The sequence below is a fragment of the Entelurus aequoreus genome, linkage group LG12, assembly GCF_033978785.1.
Source record: "Entelurus aequoreus isolate RoL-2023_Sb linkage group LG12, RoL_Eaeq_v1.1, whole genome shotgun sequence".
NCBI classification, from domain to species: domain Eukaryota; kingdom Metazoa; phylum Chordata; class Actinopteri; order Syngnathiformes; family Syngnathidae; genus Entelurus; species Entelurus aequoreus.
Window position 1 is genome coordinate 64,123,237 of NC_084742.1, and position 18,894 is coordinate 64,142,130.

The 18,894-nt window shown below is 39.1% G+C and overlaps 1 protein-coding gene across 3 annotated transcripts in view; it reads left to right on the forward strand.

Moving 5' to 3' along the window:
- ntn4 (netrin 4) overlaps positions 1 to 6,524 on the forward strand; it is an 82,736-nt gene extending 76,212 nt beyond the window's left edge. Inside the window, exons 9-13 of one of the 3 annotated variants that reach the window (XM_062066415.1) lie at positions 1 to 50; positions 189 to 277; positions 452 to 520; positions 1,699 to 1,866; positions 3,444 to 6,522. The exon at positions 1 to 50 is cut by the window's left edge and continues 164 nt beyond it. In XM_062066415.1, the coding sequence (XP_061922399.1) occupies positions 1 to 50; positions 189 to 277; positions 452 to 520; positions 1,699 to 1,866; positions 3,444 to 3,583 (516 nt within the window). In that variant the 3' untranslated portion in view covers positions 3,584 to 6,522. Of the gene's footprint in view, positions 51 to 188; positions 278 to 451; positions 521 to 1,698; positions 1,867 to 3,443 lie in introns of all 3 variants that reach the window. The other 2 variants (XM_062066416.1, XM_062066417.1) reach the window with 2 other exon arrangements.
- Positions 6,525 to 18,894: the final 12,370 nt, after the last annotated feature.

Sequence of the window (18,894 nt, forward strand, 5' to 3'; positions counted from 1 at the left end):
TGCGACTGCGCTGGAGACTGTGACCCCTTCACGGGGGACTGCGTGCTGGGGTGAGCGGCCGCACATCACCTCTTTCTACAAAAGTATTGGGACACAGCTTATTACCGTAAAGATCCTCTATTTGGCAGGAGTATTTAGAAAACCACTTGAAGGTCGAAGCATGATTTGTGAGGTCATGTGTTTTGCAGATCTGACTTGTACAATTTGGAGGGAAACTCCAGCGAGCCAATCAGGATCTTCCGAGTGGACGAGCTCTTCTCCGCCCTGCACTACTCAGGTGGGACCTTGTTTTTCTCCTCTTCCACCCTCCAGTGACCACTGTCTCATGACTCAGACCCCCCACCGCTGTCATAGACCCCACCATGGGCACATTCCTCAGAACACACACACACACACACACACACACACACACACACACACACACACTAAGAGATGTGTTTGTCCCCTGCAGAGAAGTGTGAGTGCAAAGAGCAGCCGCTGACCAACAGCAAACTGTTCTGCACCATGAACTACGCTTATGGTAAGAACATCTCCTCAAGTTACTTATCACCTCATGTGACATCATGCATACTTAAGAGAAGTCAGTGTACATCTTGTGTTGTCATGTGACAGTACTACATCAAATACATACTACTTGTATTGTCATGTGACAGTACTACACTAAATATTCAATTTAGAGTAGTCGGTCTACAGCTTGTGTTGTCATGTGACAGTACTACATAAAGGGTATACTGGAGAGTAGTCAGTGTGCAGCTTGTATTGTCATGTGACAGTACTACATGAAGGGTATACTGGAGAGTAGTCAGTGTACAGCTTGTATTGTCATGTGACAGTACTACACTAAATATTTAATTTAGAGTAGTCAGTCTACAGCTTGTGTTGTCATGTGACAACACTACACAAACTATATACTTTATAGTAGCCAGGGTACAGCTTGTATTGTCATGTGACAGTACTACAGAAAATATTTACTTTAGAGTAGTCAGTGTACAGCTTGTGTTGTCATGTGACAGTACTACACTAAATATTCAATTTAGAGTAGTCAGTCTACAGCTTGTGTTGTCATGTGACAACACTACACAAACTATATACTTTAGAGTAGTCAGTGTACAGCTTGTATTGTCATGTGACAACACTACACAAAATGTTTACTTTAGACTAGTCAGTGTACAGCTTGTGTTGTCATGTGACAACACTGCACAAAATATTTACTTTAGAGTAGTCAGTGTACAGCTTGCCTTGTCATGTGACAGTACTACATAAAGGGTATACTGGAGAGTAGTCAGTGTACAGCTTGTAATGTCATGTGGCAGTACTACATAAAATATTTACTTTAGAGTAGTCAGTGTACAGCTTGTAATGTCATGTGACAGTACTACACAAAATATTTACTTTAGAGTAGTCATTGTACAGCTTGTATTGTCATATGACAACACTACACAAAATATTTACTTTAGAGTAGTCATTGTACAGCTTGTAATGTCATGTGGCAGTACTACACCAAATATTTACTTTAGAGTAGTCATTGTACAGCTTGTATTTTCATGTGACAGTACTACACAAAATATATACTTTAGAGTAGCCAGGGTACAGCTTGTAATGTCATGTGACAGTACTACACAAAATGTGTACTTTAGAGTAGTCAGTGTACAGCTTGTGTAGGTAATGTAACCTCATCATCATCATCCTCCTCCTCAGTGCTGAAGGTGAAGGTGCTGTCGGCGCACGACAAAGGTTCCCACGCCGAGGTGGAGGTCAAAGTTCAGAAGGTGCTGAGCCAGAAGGTGAAGATACAGCGGGGGCGTGTCACCCTTTACCCCGAGTCCTGGACGGCGCGAGGATGCACCTGTCCCATCCTCAACCCAGGTGAGAGGGGTTCCTAATAAAGGGACCTGGGTTAGGTTAGGATAGGGATCTGGTTGGTTTTAGAGTTGGGGTTTAGGTTTTTTGTTGAGGTTAGGTTGGGGTTGGTTTTAGGTACGGTTTAGGGTTAGGTGAGTTTGGGTTAGGTTGTGGTCAGGGTAATGGTTTAGGTTAGGTTAAGGGTTGGAGTTGGTTTTATCTTTGGTTTAGGTTTGGGTTAGGTTAAGTTAGGTTTATTGTTGGAGTTGGTTTTAGGTTTGGTTTAGAGTTCGGCTAGTTTGGGTAAGGTTGTGGTTGGGGTAATGGTTTAGGTTAGGTTTAGGGTTGGAGTTGGTTTTAGGTTTGGTTTAGAGTTGGGGTTAGGTTAAATTAGGATTAGGGTTGCAGTTGTTTTAGGTTTGGTTCAGGGTTGGGGTTTAGAGTTAGGTGAGTTTGGGTTAGGTTGTGGTTGGGGTAAGGATTAAGTTAGGATAGGGATCTGGTTGGTTTTAGAAATGGGGTTGCGTTTTTTGTTGGGGTTAGGTTAGGGTTAGGTTGGTGTTGGTTTTAGGTACAGTTTAGGGTTAGGTGAGTTTGGGTTAGGTTGTGGTTGGGGTAATGGTGTAGTTTAGGCTTAAGGTTGGAGTTGGTTTTAGGTTTGGTTTATAGTTAGGGTTAGGTTAAGTTAGGATTAGGGTTGGAGTTGTTTTAGGTTTGGTTTAGGGTTGGGGTTTAGAGTTAGGTGAGTTTGGGTTAGGTTGTGGTCAGGGTAATGGTTTAGGTTAGGTTTAGGGTTGGAGTTGGTTTTACATTTGGTTTAGGGTTGGGTTAGGTTAAGTTAGGATTAGGGTTGGAGTTGTTTTAGGTTTGGTTTAGGGTTGGGGTTTAAAGTTAGGTGAGTTTGGGTTAGGTTGTGGTTAGGGTAAGGATTAGGTTAATATAGGGATCTGGTTGGGTTTAGAAATGGGGTTAGATTTTTTGTTGGGGTTAGGTTAGGGTTAGGTTGGGGTTGGTTTTAGGTACAGTTTAGGGTTAGGTGAGTTTGGGTTAGGTTGTGGTTGGGGTAATGGTTTAGGTTATGCTTAGGGTTGGAACTGGTTTTAGGTTTGGTTTATAGTTAGGGTTAGGTTAAGTAGGAGTAGGGTTGGAGTTGTTTTAGGTTTGGTTTAGAGTTGGGGTTTAGAGTTAGGTGAGTTTGGGTTAGGTTGTGGTTGGGGTAAGGATTAGGTTAGGATAGGGCTCTGGTTGTTTTTAGAAATGGGGTTAGGTTAGGTTGGGGTTGGTTTTAGGTACAGTTTAGGGTTAGGTGAGTTTGGGTTAGGTTGTGGTTGGGGTAATGGTTTAGGGTTGGAGTTGGTTTAAGGTTTGGTTCAGAGTTAGGGTTAGGTTAAGTTAGTGTTGGAGTTGGTTTTAGGTTTGGTTCGGGGTTAGGTTAGGTTGTGGTTGGGGTAAGGTTTAGGTTAGGATAGGGATGTGGTTGGTTTAAAGTTGGATTTTATGGTCGGGGTTAAGGGTAGGTTTGCGTTTGGATTAGTATGTTGCACACAATAAGCAGGTCCAAGGAAGAGTGGTTTTCATATGTCCGTGATGGGTTTGATCAGGGGCGGAGTACCTGGTGGCGGGACACACGGACAGGAAGCAGGGTCACCTCCTGGTCAACATGAAGAGCTTGGTCAAGCCATGGAGGGCCAGCTTGGGACGCAAAGTCCTCACGCTGCTCCAGAAGGACTGCAACTGGTAGACGGACAACACCCGGGGACAGATGGACGGATGCTGGACTCAAAAGAGACGTCCTCCATGCGTGGATTATTATTGTTATTATTATTATTGATGATGATGATGATGATGAAACGGCACAGACTGACTGAAACGTGTCGGCGCTGAGTTCCTCTCTGCAGCACTTTACGCCAAGATGGACGGGCGGAATATGGACGCACAAAGCGAGGACGCACACAGTGTGGACAAACACGAAGCCATACCAGAAGGTGGCCGCAAAGGTGAATGTATTAGCTTAGCACAGTCTTGCCTTTAGCCAGCAGACAACAACTGTTCCACGCATAGACATCTTCTAAGGGTACGCAGCATGGAGCGCTACTGCCTACTGGCGCGGACGAGACGCGGGGCCGCCATCTTGGAGTGGTGATCCGCTCCACTCAGTGCAATTCATTTGGCAGGAGCAATGAACATTTAATTCATCTTACCTCACTGAATACCACGGATTTTCACGCGCTTTTTGGTCATACGTGTAGCTATGATAAAGGACACATGTTTTATTATTCTTATATGCTATAAGTCAGTGTTTTTCAACCACTGTCCGTGAGATACAGTCTAGTGTGCCGTGGAAGATTAAGTAATTTTACCTATTTGGGTTAAAAATATTTTTTGCAAACCAGTAATTATAGTCTGCAAATGGTGTGTTGTTTCTAGGCTGTCTACCGTGTAATACTCTTCCATATCAGTAGGTGGCAACCGGTAGCTAATTGCTTTGTAGATGTCGGAAACAGCGGGAGGCAGCGTGCAGGTAAAAATGTGTCTAATGCCTAAACCAAAAGGTGAGTGCCTCTAAGAAAAGGCATTGAAGCTTAGGGAAGGCTATGCAGAACGGAACTAAAACTGAACTGGCTACAAAGTAAACAAAAACAGAATGCTGGACGACAGCAAAGACTTACTGCGGAGCAGAGACGGCGTCCACAAAGTACGTCCGAACATGACAATCAACAATGTCCACACAGAAGGATAAAAACAACTGAAATATTTTTGACGGCTACAACAAATCAGATGCGGGAAATATTCATCTAAGGAAGACATGAAACTGCTAAAGGAAAATACAGAAAAAAGAGAGAAAAAAAACACCAAAATAGAAGCGCAAGACATGAACTAAAACACTACACACGGGAAAACAGCAAAAAAATCCAAATAAGTCAGGGTGTGATGTGACAGGTGGTGACAGTACACCTACTTTGAGACAAGAGCTATAGTGATGCATGCTTGGTTATGCTTTAAACAATTGCGACAACGACTTTTTACTGTCAACTGAGTTTCGTTTTTCAATGATTTCTGCTGGTGGTGTGCCTTTGGATTTTTTAAACGTAAAAAAATGTGCCTTGGCTCAAAAAAGGTTAGAAAACACTGCTATAAGTGAGCAGACGTCCGAGATCAAAACTGGGAATATAATCCCAGAGAAGGGGGAAAAAAACGGTCAGCTATTTTGAAGTTGAAGAAAAAATATGATGAGGTTATATATACATGCTACATAAACAATACATTAGATATCTATATATCTTATAGACTGTATCTCTGTTGCTGCAACAGCAGAGAGTTTATTCTGTCTTGACACTTTGTATTGATATTTTATATTACATTCTTCCCTTAAATGATCATGTTTACAGTCATTGTTTTATATGTACTTTTTATGTATGTCGCTTTGGATAAAAGCCAAATACTTCAACATAAACATATATAAACACCTGAAAGTCTTCCTATCAGCTAAAACCACCAATCGGTTTCACTGGATTCAGAATAAAACCAAATTCTGTCTTACCCAACAATGTTAGTATTTGAATATTGTTACTTGAAGACTTATTCCTGGTTACAATTATACTGTTAAGAAAGTATTGTCTTATACTTTGCCTAAAATGAGAATGCATCATAATCAGTGGCGGCTGGTGAATTTGGTTTCAGGTGGGGCTGAAAGTTTGTAAAGCAAACCCCTGTAGGGGCGTCATCCTCCCCCAGAAGATTTATTTGTGATTTTCACATACAAATGAAGCATTCTGGTGCATTCTGACAAAATACTGAAGACAAAATAGAACATTTCATAGGTTTGCAGAGAACTATTTACAATATGGTAATATTCTTTCCACAAAATCCAACCAATAGTACGTTAATGTTAAATCTTACTTGTGAAAAGTAATCCCCCGATTCCTATTTTCAACATCTTTGTTTTCTACCTGTCAACTGTCAGTTGACGGGCTCCTCGTCACCACTTCAAGATGGCGGCCCAATTTCTCGCGTCACAGCAGCCAATGCTGCGTCTACTTTTAAGATGTCTATGGTTCCAGTACTGCACTCACTTCCTGTTCTCCTCCCCTTGTTTGTGTTTGATGTAAATATTGTTATTGTCATGTGACCGCGTTCTCCAACTCGCTATGATGGTTAGCTTGCATTCTGCTAGCTCTTACAGGTTTGTAGCATTTCACCACCTTTCTCTTTCACTTTCTGTTTCCCAACCTGAGGGCAGTGATAATACAATTCTCCATAAACCATGACTTTGGTTTAATTTGATTGATTTTTACATTCTTTGTAACTGAGCCAGCACAGACGGCAGCGACTCTGCTAGCTTGAAGCTGCTTAGCTTCATACGCGTATGCTCAAGAACGGAATCTACCTGGCTAACTTTGCTCGTTTATGCCACAGATGTGTTCAACTCTAACTACACAACATTTTGGCTGACTTCACTCTTATTTTTTTTTACCAAAATCTTGAAGCTAGCTAGCTAACTTTGTGTAACAGTTGTCATCCACGCAATTTGGCCTTGCACACACAAAAGGTCATAAAGGTATATTTAATAAACTGAAGCTACTCGGCTAACATTATTCAGTTATATTCAATAAACTAAAGCTACTCGGCTAACATTATTCAGTTGTATTCAATAAACTGAAGCTAACCTGCCTATCTTTTACTGGTTAGCCATATTCAAGTTGACTCAAAATGTCATGCTACGTGGCTAACTTACTAAATAAACTTAACATCTTGATGCCTCTGGCATAGCCTGAAGCATACTCAAATACTGAATGTTGCTAATTTTGTTCAAGGTTACTAAAAATGAAGCTATTGGCAAACTCCAAATATCGAAGCTAGCTGACTAGTTTTACTGAAAGTGACTAAATACTAACGCGATCTTGCTACCTGCGGAAGTTGTAGTTACTTTGATAACTTTATCCAGGTATATTCAACAAACTAAAGCTACTCGGCTAACTTTATTCAGTTGTATTCAATAAACTGAAGCTAACCTGCCTATCTTTTACTGGTTAGCCATATTCAAGTTGACTCAAAATGTCATGCTTCGTGGCTAACTTACTAAATAAACTTAACATCTTGTTGCTTCTTGCATAGCTTGAAGCATTCTCAAATACTGAATGTTGCTATTTTTGTTATAAGTTACTAAAAATTAAGCTATTGGCAAACTCCAAATATCGAAGCTAGCTGACTAGTTTTACTGAAAGTGACTAAATACTAACGCGATCTTGCTACCTGCAGAAGTTGTAGTTGCTTTGATAACTTTATCCAGGTATATTCAACAAACTAAAGCTACTCGGCTAACATGCCCATTATCGACCTACTGTGGGAATTTAAGTTTTTTTTTACTGAATTATACTCACAAACTCAAGCTATTTGGTTGATGTTATGCCAAGTATTCTAAACAAATTAGTCTACTTGGCTAACTTTATTAACACATACTCAAACTGGCTAACACTACTGTAATGAAGTGGAAATGTATGTTTATTTACTGAATTGTACACACAACTGAAGCTATTTGGCTATTTTTATGACAAGTTTATTATGCAAATGAGGCTACTTGGCTAACTTTATCCATGTGTACTCAAAAACTGAAGCTAACTGTCCAACGCTACCAGCATAGTTGTTGTTGTTTTTTACATGAAATGTACTCACAAACCGGCTAATGTTATGCAGGTTTAGTTTATCAGTAGGTATATTCAACAAACTGAAGCTACTCGGCTAACCTGCCTATCTTTTACTGGTTAGCTGACTAGTTTTACTGAAATTGACTAAAAATACTAACGCGATCTTGCTAACTGCGGAAATTGTAGTCACTTTGATAACTTATCCAGTTATATTCAACAAACTAAAGCTACTCGGCTAACATTATTCAGGTATATTCAATAAACTGAAGCTAACCTGCCTATCTTTTACTGGTTAGCCATATTCAAGTTGACTCAAAATTTCAAGCTACGTGGTTAACTTACTAAATAAACTTAACATCTTGTTGCTTCTTGCTTAGCTTGAAGCATACTCAAATACTGAATGTTGCTCATTTTGTTTAAGGTTACTAAAAATGAAGCTAATGGCAAACTCCAAGCTAGCTGACTAGTTTTACTGAAAGTGACTAAAAATACTAACGCGATCTTGCTACCTGCGCAAGTTGTAGTTGCTTTGATAACTTTATCCAGGTATATTCAACAAACTAAAGCTACTCGGCTAACATGCCCATTACCGGCCTACTGTGGGGATTTAAGTTTTTTTTACTGAATTATACTCACAAACTCAAGCTATTTGGTTGATGTTATGCCAAGTTTTCTAAACAAATGAGGCTACTTGGCTAACTTTATTCACACATACTCAAACTGGCTAACACTACTGTAATGAAGTGGAAATGTATGTTTATTTACTGAATTGTACACACAATTGAAGCTATTTGGCTATTTTTATGACAAGTTTATTATGCAAATGAGGCTACTTGGCTAACTTTATCCATGTGTACTCAAAAACTGAAGTTAACTGTCTAACGCTACCAGCATAGTTGTTGTTGTTTTTTACATGAAATGTACTCACAAACTGGCTAATGTTATTCAGGTATATTCAACAAACTGAAGCTACTCGGCTAACCTGCCTATCTTTTACGGGTTAGCTGACTAGTTTTACTGAAATTGACTAAAAATACTAGCGCGATCTTGCTACCTGGACTTGCAAACTGCGGAAATTGTAGCTACTTTGATAACTTATCCAGGTATATTCAACAAACCTGAATATATATTATACTGTAAACTGAAGCTAACCTGCCTATCTTTTACTTGTTAGCCATATTCAAGTTGACTCAAAATTTCAAGCTACGTGGCTAACTTACTAAATAAACTTAACATCTTGTTGCTTCTTGTATAGCTTGAAGCATACTCAAATACTGAATGTTGCTAATTTTGTTCAAAGTTACTAAAAACGAAGCTATTGGCAAACTCCAAATATCGAAGCCAGCTGACTAGTTTTACTGAAAGTGACTAGCGCAATCTTGCTACCTGCGGAAGTTGTAGTTACATTGCTAACTTTATCCAGGTATATTCAACAAACTAAAGCTACTCGGCTAACTTGCCCATTACCGGGCAATCACTGTGGGGATTTAAGTTTTTTTTACTGAATTATAAAACTATTTGGTTGATGTTATGCCAAGTTTTCTAAACAAATGAGGCTACTTGGCTAACTTTATTCACACATACTCAAACTGGCTAACACTACTATAATGAAGTGGAAATGTATGTTTATTTACTGAATTGTACACACAACTGAAGCTATTTGGCTATTTTTATGACAAGTTTATTATGCAAATGAGGCTATTTGGCTAACTGTATCCACGTGTACTCAAAAACTGAAGCTAACTGTCCAACGCTACCAGCATAGTTGTTGTGTTTTTTTTACATGAAATGTACTCACAAACTGGCTAATGTTATGCAGGTTTAGTTTATTAGTAGGTATATTCAACAAACTGAAGCTACTCGGCTAACCTGCCTATCTTTTACTGGTTAGCTGACTAGTTTTACTGAAATTGACTAAAAATACTAACGCGATCTTGCTAACTGCGGAAATTGTAGTCACTTTGATAACTTATCCAGGTATATTCAACAAACTAAAGCTACTCGCCTAACATTATTCAGGTATATTCAATAAACTGAAGCTAACCTGCCTATCTTTTACTGGTTAGCCATATTCAAGTTGACTCAAAATTTCAAGCTACGTGGCTAACTTACTAAATCAACTTAACATCTTGTTGCTTCTTGCTTAGCTTGAAGCATACTCAAATACTGAATGTTGCTAATTTTGTTTAAGGTTACTAAAAATGAAGCTAATGGCAAACTCCAAGCTAGCTGACTAGTTTTACTGAAAGTGACTAAAAATACTAACGCGATCTTGCTACCTGCGGAAGTTGTAGTTGCTTTGATAACTTTATCCAGGTATTTTCAACAAACTAAAGCTACTCGGCTAACATGCCCATTACCGGCCTACTGTGGGAATTTAAGTTTTTTTTACTGAATTATACTCACAAACTCAAGCTATTTGGTTGATGTTATGCCAAGTTTTCTAAACAAATGAGGCTACTTGGCTAACTTTATTCACACATACTCAAACTGGCTAACACTACTGTAATGAAGTGGAAATGTATGTTTATTTACTGAATTGTACACACAACTGAAGCTATTTGGCTATTTTTATGACAAGTTTATTATGCAAATGAGGCTATTTGGCTAACTTTGTCCATGTGTACTCAAAAACTGAAGCTAACTGTCTAACGCTACCAGCATAGTTGTTGTTGTTTTTTACATGAAATGTACTCACCAACTGGCTAACGTTATTCAGGTATATTCAACAAACTGAAGCTACTCGGCTAACCTGCCTATCTTTTACTGGCTAGCTGACTAGTTTTACTGAAATTGACTAAAAATACTAACGCGATCTTGCTACCTGGATTTGCAAACTGCGGAAATTGTAGCTACTTTGATAACTTATCCAGGTATATTCAACAAACCTGAATATATATTATACTGTAAACTGAAGCTAACCTGCGTATCTTTTACTTGTTAGCCATATTCAAGTTGACTCAAAATTTCAAGCTACGTGGCTAACTTACTAAATAAACTTAACATCTTGTTGCTTCTTGTATAGCTTGAAGCATACTCAAATACTGAATGTTGCTAATTTTGTTCAAAGTTACTAAAAACGAAGCTATTGGCAAACTCCAAATATCGAAGCTAGCTGACTAGTTTTACTTAAAGTGACTAGCGCAATCTTGCTACCTGCGGAAGTTGTAGTTACATTGCTAACTTTATCCAGGTATATTCAACAAACTAAAGCTACTCTGCTAACTTGCCCATTACCGGGCAATCACTGTGGGGATTTAAGTTTTTTTTACTGAATTATACTCACAAACTATTTGGTTGATGTTATGCCAAGTTTTCTAAAAAATGAGGCTACTTGGCTAACTTTATTCACACATACTCAAACTGGCTAACACTACTGTAATGAAGTGGAAATGTATGTTTATTTACTGAATTGTACACACAACTGAAGCTATTTGGCTATTTTTATGACAAGTTTATTATGCAAATGAGGCTACTTGGCTAACTTTATCCATGTGTACTCAAAAACTGAAGCTAACTGTCCAACGCTACCAGCATAGTTGTTTTGTTTTTTTACATGAAATGTACTCACAAACCGGCTAATGTTATTCAGGTTTAGTTTATCAGTAGGTATATTCAACAAACTGAAGCTACTCGGCTAACCTGCCTATCTTTTACTGGTTAGCTGACTAGTTTTACTGAAATTGACTAAAAATACTAACGCGATCTTGCTAACTGCGGAAATTGTAGTCACTTTGATAACTTATCCAGTTATATTCAACAAACTAAAGCTACTCGGCTAACATTATTCAGGTATATTCAATAAACTGAAGCTAACCTGCCTATCTTTTACTGGTTAGCCATATTCAAGTTGACTCAAAATTTCAAGCTACGTGGCTAACTTACTGTATAAGCTTAACATTTTGTTGCTTCTTGCTTAGCTCGAAGCATACTCAAATACTGAATGTTGCTATTTTTGTTTAAGGTACTAAAAATGAAGCTAATGGCAAACTCCAAGCTAGCTGACTAGTTTTACTGAAAGTGACTAAAAATACTAACGCGATCTTGCTACCTGCGGAAGTTGTAGTTACTTTGATAACTTTATCCAGGTATATTCAACAAACTAAAGCTACTCGGCTAACATGCCCATTACCGGCCTACTGTGGGGATTTAAGTTTCTGTACTGAATTATACTCACAAATTGAAGCTACTTGGCTAACTTTATGCAGGTGTATTGAAAAACTGAAGCTACTTGGCTAACGTTGCTCAGAAACTCGATTAACTTTTGATTAACTTCACCGTTTTATTTGTGTTGAGGCGTAATGTGGAGTGAAGTGAATTATATTTATATAGCGCTTTTCTCGAGTGACTCAAAGCGCTTTTACATAGTGAAAGCCAACATTTAAAGCAGTGTGGGTGGCACTGGGAGCAGGTGGGTAAAGTGCCTTGCCCAAGGACACAACGGCAGTGGCTAGGATGGCGGAAGCGGGGATCGAACCTGGAACCCTCAAGTTGCTGGCACGGCCACTCTGCCAACCGAGCTATGCCGCCAATGTCAAATTTGTCGCGTCCTCGCCCTCGCCGCACGTAATCTTGTTTTCGAGCGCCGGCTCTTTCCACCAGTCGATATCGGCGAGCGGGGGGGCCTTGAAATTCTTCACATGGATTTGACAAAAATATCCTTATCGCCTCTCCTGAAGTCACCCGGCGGTTTCCCAAAGCAGTCGCCGCGGCGTTCACACGGCGCCGCAGAATGTGGGCCAAAAACAAAGAGGGCGCGCTCCGTTGGGGGGGTTTTGGCGAACAAAAGCCGAGGTGCCGACACATTCCTGGCACGTCCTGCCGGAGGGTCGCTCACCTGTCTGAGGGGGGGGGGCGTCGTTTTCTCTGTCGCGGATTTGTGACAGGAAGGTTGTAAGATTGCGGCCCTAAAGAGACGTAGGAATGTGGCTACTGTACACAAGAGGTCGGCTCCTTGGGAGCTTGGAACGAGACTACAGTTGTTGGGGAGTGTCCTTGCGGAGAAGACGCAACATAAACATTCTGTTTCCTGCCTTCCCTCCTTGACTCACCCAGTGATGCTGCATTAGGGGGGGACGCGCTGTGGGAAAGCTAGTCGTTTTCCCCGAGGGCCACATGGCAGTCATGTTTGGCCCCACGCTGCAAAAAGTCAGTGTTCAAAAACAAGGATAATTAAAGCTGCAAGCAGCGTTGGTCGGGTCCGCCTTTTGGCAGGTGCTAGTCCTAGGTGTCCCAATACTTTTGTCCAGTGGTAGTCCTGAGTGAGACCTACATAGAGGTTTTTGTTTCGTGTCTCTACGATATTCGTACTGGGAGTTAGAGGAAGTTGTGTCTGAGTTCACATTGTCATTATAGGGTATTGTGTGTATTGAGGCCAAAGAAGGAGTAATCGCATTTTCGTTGTCATTTTTGGCACCGGAGCAACTTTAGTGCTGCGGGTCTTTGAAGGCTCGTAAAATCAAAACGGTAGCACTTATTAAAAATCCGTAAAGACAGTTTTAATCAGAAGGGTTCAATCTCTCTTCTGTAGCAGTTTGAAGCCGAAACGACAAACGCGCTCAGAGGAGATAACGTTTGATGTTTGGTGACCGTTTGTAACAAACATTTTGTTTTGAAGGAGGAATAGCAAACTTCCTGTTGATTTTTGCTGAAGGATGTCAATCTATGAAATGTAGGTATAGGCGAGACCTACATAGAGGTATTTGTTTCATGTCTCTAAGACGTTCCTACCGGAAGTTATAAGCAGTTTTGTCTGAGTTTTCCTCTAAAAAGCAGTTTTTTCTCTGTTTTATAAAAAAATTGCTCTAGAGCACAATTTTGAGTTTCGGGGTTCGGTTATTTTTTGAGATCGCAATTTCTACCAGTCCCGATGTGTGTGAGAAGTTTGGTGAGTTTTGAAGTATTTTAAGGGGGTCAAATTACAGCTCAAAGAGGCAAAAACGAGTTTTTTTACTACAAATTTGTCTTGAAGGGGAAATTGCCAACTTCCTGTTGGTTTTTGCCCAAGGATGTAAAATTATGAAATGTAGGTCTAAGTCTGACCTACATAGAGGTTTTTGTCTCTACGACCTTCCTAGTGGGAGTTACAGGCAGTTTGTTTTTATTTTTTCCTAGGGGGCGCTAGAGCGCAATTTTGATTTTTGGGGGTTGGTTTTGTTATTAACTTGTAATTTTCGCAGGTCCTGATTTGTGTGTCAAATTTGGTGAGTTTTGGAGCATGTTAAGTGGGTCAAATTGCTGCTCGAAGAGGCGGCCGGTATAATAAAAATAATTAAAAATCCGTACGGACAGTTTAATCAGAAGGGTTCAATCTCTCTTCTGTAGCAGTTTGAAGCCGAAACGACAAACGCGCTCAGAGATAATGTTTGATGTTTGGTGACCGTTTGTAACAAAAATTTTGTTTTGAAGGAGGAATAGCAAACTTCCTGTCGATTTTTGCTGAAGGATGTCAATCTATGAAATGTAAGTCTAGGCGAGACCTACATAGAGGTATTTGTTTCATGTCTCTAAGACGTTCCTACCGGAAGTTATAAGCAGTTTTGTCTGAGTTTTCCTCTAAAAAGCAGTTTTTTCTCTGTTTTATAAAAAAATTGCTCTACAGCACAATTTTGAGTTTCGGGGTTCGGTTATTTTTTGAGATCGCAATTTCTACCAGTCCCGATGTGTGTGAGAAGTTTGGTGAGTTTTGAAGTATTTTAAGGGGGTCAAATTACAGCTCAAAGAGGCAAAAACGAGTTTTTTTAGTACAAATTTGTCTTGAAGGGGAAATTGCCAATTTCCTGTTGGTTTTTGCCCAAGGATGTAAATGTAGGTCTAAGTCTGACCTACATAGAGGTTTTTGTTTCATGTCTCTACGACCTTCCTAGTGGGAGTTACAGGCAGTTTGTTTTTATTTTTTCCTAGGGGGCGCTAGAGCGCAATTTTGATTTTTGGGGGTTGGTTTTGTTATTAACTTGTAATTTTCGCAGGTCCTGATTTGTGTGTCAAATTTGGTGAGTTTTGGAGCATGTTAAGTGGGTCAAATTGCTGCTCGAAGAGGCGGCCGGTATAATAAAAATAATTAAAAATCCGTACGGACAGTTTAATCAGAAGGGTTCAATCTCTCTTCTGTAGCAGTTTGAAGCCGAAACGACAAACGCGCTCAGAGATAATGTTTGATGTTTGGTGACCGTTTGTAACAAAAATTTTGTTTTGAAGGAGGAATAGCAAACTTCCTGTCGATTTTTGCTGAAGGATGTCAATCTATGAAATGTAGGTCTAGGCGAGACCTACATAGAGGTATTTGTTTCATGTCTCTAAGACGTTCCTACCGGAAGTTATAAGCAGTTTTGTCTGAGTTTTCCTCTAAAAAGCAGTTTTTTCTCTGTTTTATAAAAAAAATTGCTCTAGAGCACAATTTTGAGTTTCGGGGTTCGGTTATTTTTTGAGATCGCAATTTCTACCAGTCCCGATGTGTGTGAGAAGTTTGGTGAGTTTTGAAGTATTTTAAGGGGGTCAAATTACAGCTCAAAGAGGCAAAAACGAGTTTTTTTAGTACAAATTTGTCTTGAAGGGGAAATTGCCAACTTCCTGTTGGTTTTTGCCCAAGGATGTAAAATTATGAAATGTAGGTCTAAGTCTGACCTACATAGAGGTTTTTGTCTCTACGACCTTCCTAGTGGGAGTTACAGGCAGTTTGTTTTTATTTTTTCCTAGGGGGCGCTAGAGCGAAATTTTGATTTTTGGGGGTTGGTTTTGTTATTAACTTGCAATTTTCGCAGGTCCTGATTTGTGTGTCAAATTTGGTGAGTTTTGGAGCATGTTAAGTGGGTCAAATTGCTGCTCGAAGAGGCGGCCGGTATAATAAAAATAATAATAAACATTACAAATACAATAGGTTCCTTTGTAACCAGTACAAAGGACTCCCTGGGGGAGTCCTTTGTACTGGTTACAGGGCGGACCCTAAAAATAAAAAAATGAGGGGTATTTTATTTGAACTAAGCCAGGGATGTCCAAAGTGCGGCCCGCAGGTCATTTTTTAATGGCCCCACGGCCCATTTTAAAGGCCTACTGAAAGCCACTACTACCCACCACGCAGTCTGATAGTTTATATATCAATGATGAAATCTTAACATTGCAACACATGCCAATACGGCCGGGTTAACTTATAAAGTGACATTTTAAAATTCCCGCCACACTTCCGGTTGAAAAACTCCTTTGGATATGATTTATGCGCGTGACGTCACAAAAGCAACGGAAGTGGTTGGACCCCATCGGACCCGATAGAAAAGCCTCTTGTTTTCTTCGACAAAATTCCACATTATTCTGGACATCTGTGTTGGTGAATCTTTTGCAATTTGTTTAATGAACAATGGAGACTGCAAAGAAGAACGTTGTAGGTGGGATCGATCGATCTTAGCGGCTAAGTACAATACTGTAATATCTGTGATATTTGCATTAGTGTACTGTCTTTAAGGGTTTGGGGAACGCGCATGCGCGAGTGAGTTGGCGGAGAACATGTGTGTGTGAGCGTGAGTTTTGGCTAACAGCAGCTCGTGTATGTGTGTGCGTTACTTTTTTAACTACAACCAGTTACCGCTTTTTAATAAAGCGATTGAGCAGCGCTTCCTCGTCTGTGTGACTCCTTCTCCACTGCGGGGCATTACAATACTTACAGCAACACAACAAGGACTACTTACTACGCCTAGCCGATGCTTGCCGCCAAACCCACGGATGAAGTCCTTCGTCGTGCCGTTGATCGCTGGAATGCAGGTGAGCACGGCTGTTGATGGGTTTCTATCTTCATTTGAGAAGATAGAAACTAGATAGAAGATAGATTGTTGATTTTCTATCTATCCTTCCAGTCAGGGGTTTATTTATTTTGTTTCTATCTTCATTTGAGAACGATGCTACGCGCTAGCTCAGTAGCTAAGTGTGTCACCGATGTATTGTCTTGGAGATAAAAGTCACTTTAAATGTCCATTTCGCGTGCTCGACTCTCATTTTCAAGAGGATATAGTATCCGAGGTGGTTTAAAATACAAATCCGTGATTCACAATAGAAAAAGGAGAGAGTACATAGTTCTGTGAGGTCTGGTTGCTAAGTTAGCTTCAATGGCGTCGTTAGCACAGCATTGTTAACCTTCGCCAGCCTGGAAAGCATTAACCGTGTATTTACATGTCCACGGTTTAATAGTATTGTTGATTTTCTATCTATCCTTCCAGTCAGAGGTTTATTTATTTTGTTTCTATCTTCATTTGAGAACGATGCTATCGCGCTAGCTCAGTAGCTAAGTGTGTCACCGATGTATTGTCTTGGAGATAAAAGTCACTTTAAATGTCCATTTCGCGTGCTCGACTCTCATTTTCAAGAGGATATAGTATCCGAGGTGGTTTAAAATACAAATCCGTGATCCACAATATAAAAAGGAGAGTGTGGAATCCAATGAGCCAGCTTGTACCTAAGTTACGGTCAGAGCGAAAAAAGATACGTCCATCACTGCCTCTCAAGTCGTTCACTGTAACGTTCCTCATCTACGAATCTTTCATCCTCGCTCAAATTAATGGGGTAATCATCACTTTCTCGGTCCGAATCTCTCTCGCTCCATTGTAAACAACGGGGAATTGTGAGGAATCCTAGCTCCTGTGACGTCACGCTACTTCCGGTACAGGCAAGGCTTTTTTTTATCAGCGAGCAAAAGTTGCGAACTTTATCGTCGATTTTCTCTACTAAATCCTTTCAGCAAAAATATGGCAATATCGCGAAATGATCAAGTATGACACATAGAATGGATCTGCTATTCCTGTTTAAATAAAAAAAAATCATTTCAGTAGGCCTTTAAAGAAAATATGGTAAATTGCAATAATTTTACCTCAAAATGTAGTGTATATTACTGTAAATGGAAAAACAGTACTGCTGTTTTTATGGTGAAAAAAGGCAGCTCAGTTGCCGGAATTTTACTGTCAAATTTCCTTCTTTTTTTTTTACTGTAAATTAAAAATAAATGCAATTTTACAATAACATTTTGGCACCTGACCTGCCAGTTTGTTTGTTTTTTACCACAAATCAACAAGTGTAGATTTTTCGGTGTATTACTGTAAACGCCAAAACGGCACCACAGTTTATTACAGTAAAAAAAAGTACTGTTTTTTTTCATTTAGAAAAAAATGCTGTAAAAACCACAGTAAATGTCACAATTTGACCACAAACTATTGCTACTTTTACATTGCACAATTTGATGGATAACTTGCTTTGAAATCATTATTATTAGTATTTATTTCTATTCAAACAATGGTTTGAATGTTTGATCATATATTTTTGCATAATTAGACAATATTTAAGTTAACATAATTTGTGATTACATGTATTTTTTTTCACCCAAAATAAAAAGAAAGAATACATTTAGTAAGAAAAGTTACAGTACTTTATTGATACATATGATTTCCAGGTTTTTGAGAGCCAAATAACATGAAGTGGCGGGCCACATCTGGCCCCCGGGCCTTGAGTTTGACACCTGTGAATCACAGGTACCTGAGAATAGATACCGGTACTCAACGGTACCAATTTTTGGTACTTTTGTGTGTGTTAATAAATATTAATTGGGCCTCTTCTAACAGTGAATACTATTATTACATGAATTTTTTATTGCATTTTATTAGTAGATTTTTTTTAAACTAAAATGTAAAAAAAATATCGTAAGTTGCAATAATTTTACCTCAAAATGTAGTGTATATTACTGTAAATGGAAAAACAGTACTGCTGTTTTTATGGGGAAAAAAGGCAGCTCAGTTGCCAGAATTTTACTGTAAAATTTCCTTCTTTCTTTTTTTTTACTGTAAATTTGAAAAAAATGCAATTTTACAATAACATTTTGGCACCTGAGCTTCCAGTTTGTTTGTTTGTTGTTGTTTTTTTACCGTAAATCAACAAGTGTAGATTTTTCGGTGTATTACTGTAAATGCCAAAACGGCACCACAGTTTATTACAATAAAAAAAAGTACTGTTTTATTTTTAATTTAGAGAAAAATGCTGCAAAAACCACAGCAAATTTCACAATTTGACCATGAAATCTATTGCTACTTTTACATTGCACAATTTGACGGATAACTTGCTTTGAAATCATTATTATTAGTATTTATTTCTATTCAAAAAATGGTTTGAATGTTTCATCATATATTTTTGCATAATTAGACAATATTTAAGTTGACATAATTTGCGATTGCATGTATTTTTTTCACCCAAAATAAAAAGAAAGAATACATTTAGTAAGAAAAGTTACAGTGCTTTATTGATACATATGATTTCCAGGCTTTTGAGAGCCAAATAAAATGAAGTGGCCTTGAGTTTGACACCTGTGAATCACAGGTACCTGAGAATAGATACCAGTACTCAACGGTACCAATTTTTGGTACTTTTCTAACAGTGAATA